General features: G+C 48.9%; 1 protein-coding gene across 1 annotated transcript in view; it reads right to left on the reverse strand.

The window, feature by feature from the left end:
* The window catches only part of PEX11B (peroxisomal biogenesis factor 11 beta), an 18,286-nt gene that overhangs the window by 6,227 nt on the left and 9,411 nt on the right, over positions 1–2,648 (reverse strand). Inside the window, exon 2 of the mRNA XM_015408346.1 lies at positions 963–1,078. Coding sequence (XP_015263832.1) covers positions 963–1,078 — 116 coding nt within the window. The remainder of the gene's footprint in view (positions 1–962; positions 1,079–2,648) is intronic.

Genomic DNA, 2,648 nt, shown 5'->3' on the forward strand with positions numbered 1-2,648 from the left:
CCTCTTGTTCTGCAGGACAGCTTCTTGTGCCGGAGGAAAGCTCTGTACACAACTGAGCAGAGTGGTGGGGTCCAAGCCAATGTTACTGAATGTGTAAACATACTATACAAAGACTAAGAATGTATTGCACTACTAGAGCCCCCCCTCCCTCCAATTTTGGGCTAGTAACCGAGACCTCATAATATCGTTGCAGGTTCATGCATACAAACACTTCTGTTTAATACATACAGCATGCTTTTTTCACAAGGGTGGTGAGATGGATTGCAGTAATGAGATATGATTCCACCTGTGCACTTTTAAGGTGGGGGGGAGGGAACCAAATCTCCTGCCCTGCCTAGTCACCTGGGAGTGATTTTAGCTCACTGCTGGAAACCAGACTTGCAGCTAATCAGAAGCTGAATCTAGTGGGCAGATTGCTGAACTGAGACACAGCCGGGCTGTAGGAGCTCCAATCCCACTTCACAGCCACAGTAAAAGCTTTGGGTAGGTTCTCTCTCTGAACCTCAAGTCCCCACCTGCAAATCAGGGACAGTATCAACCAGCATCACAGAACTCTTCTTAAGAGTTCTTCTTTGTTTCAGAGGGCAGCCTGGTCCACAGCAGAACAGCTCACTTTGAGTCCAGTAGCCCCTTAGAGACCAACAAGTTTTTTTTGGGGGGGGGGGATATGAGCTTTTGAGAGTTGTACCCTCGCACCTGACAAAAGGAAGCTCTGACTCTCGAAAGCTCACCCCCACCCCCAAAACTCTCGCTGCTCTCTAAGACGCAACAGGGCCGTTCTTGCAGACAGAGTCAAGCACATTAAAAACTATATGGTGCTCTACTAAGCGGAAGGGCCAGCGCGTCCCTCATAACGGCAGAAGGGGGGTGTTCCTCCCGAAAAACAGCCAAACGGGAGTGAGAGTTGGGTTTCTTGCAGGCTAAGCCTTCCCACCAGTTCCGTCAGTCACCCTGGCACTCACGTTTGCGTCCCAAGCTCAAGTGAGCCTCTAGCTGCTTGATCCTAGCAATGAAATCAGGGCTGGCCCCGTTCTTCTGCAGCGTGTAGCCGAGTAGAGTGCAGGCATACTGGGCGGCCCTGGGAATGAGAGAATCAACACCACACACACAAACACAAAGAGTTCAGTTGGTACAGTTGTTCATGAGGGCCTCAACCATCAGCTTGATTCCCATACACACACACACAAACCCCAACCAACCTCAGTAGCACAAACAAACTGAAAACTTTTCCCAGTCTCAGTAGCACAAACCTCAGTAGCACAAACAAACTGAAAACTTTTCCCAGTCTCGGCAAGCCCCGGTCCAGCTTTATGCTGGGCAATGTGGGGGCAAGCATATAACACTGCTGTGTGCAGCTCCATCATCAACCGAAGGGAAAACTGCAACCAAGAAATCAGAAGGAGACTGAGACCAGTGTTCCCTCTAAGCTGAGTTGGTGTGAGCTAGCTCACAGTTTTTTAGGCTCCGGCTCACACATTTTTGTCTTAGCTCAGGAAGGAGGGCTCCAGAGCAAACTAATTTATGCAGTAGCCAAATGACTCGCTCGCAACTTTAATGCCAGTAGCTCACAAAGCACAATTTTTGCTCACAAGACTCCATAGCTTAGAGGGAACATTGACTGAGACTTGGAAGGGCGGCCATGAAGGAGCTGGAAAAGATTCTTAAGTGTAAGGATGTGTCGCTGGAGACCAAGATCAAGGTAATTCATACTCTAGTTCTCCCCATTAGGCTGAATGTCACCAGAACCAGGGCTTATCAAACCTGGTTCTCCAGATTAGACTCCGTCGCTCTTAACCACTACACCAAGCTTTGCCACAAAAGTCTATGAAACGGCTGGTGCAGTGTCTTGCCTAAGAAGCTGGGCTACAAATGAGGGACGCCCCAGTTTAAATTATGCTTCTGCCACAGACTCACCAGGTGGCCTTAGGCAAGTCGTTCTGTGTTTCAACCTTAACTTCACCAAGACTCAAATGGAGATGATGGGTTGGATCCTACTGCTCTGCTCAGCTAAGTACAGAGCCTCTTGTTCTGCAGGACAGCTTCTTGTGCCGGAGGAAAGCTCTGTACACAACTGAGCAGAGTGGTGGGGTCCAAGCCAATGTTACTGAATGTGTAAACATACTATACAAAGACTAAGAATGTATTGCACTACTAGAGCCCCCCCTCCCTCCAATTTTGGGCTAGTAACCGAGACCTCATAATATCGTTGCAGGCTCATGCATACAAACACTTCTGTTTAATACATACAGCATGCTTTTTTTCACAAGGGTGGTGCAGGGAGTGGTGGGATGGATTGCAGTAATGAGATACGGTTGCCCCTACACACATTTATGGTGAATAGGTGGGGGGGGGGAGGGAACCAGATTTCCTGCCCTGCCTAGTCACCTGGGAGAGATTTTAGCTCACTGCTGTAAACCAGGCCTGCAGCTAATCAGAAGCTGCAGGAGCTCCAATCCCACTTCACAGCCACAGTAAAAGCTTTGGGTAGGTTCTCTCTCTGAACCTCAACTCCCCACCTGCAAATCAGGGACAGTATCAACCAGCATCACAGAACTCTTCTTAAGAGTTCTTATTTGTTTCAGAGGGCAGCCTGGTGCACAGTAGAACAGCTCACTTTGGGTCCAGTAGCCCCTTAGAGACCAACAAGG

This window comes from Gekko japonicus, unplaced genomic scaffold (assembly GCF_001447785.1).
Source record: "Gekko japonicus isolate JY-2015 unplaced genomic scaffold, Gekko_japonicus_V1.1 scaffold457, whole genome shotgun sequence".
Lineage (NCBI taxonomy): Eukaryota > Metazoa > Chordata > Lepidosauria > Squamata > Gekkonidae > Gekko > Gekko japonicus.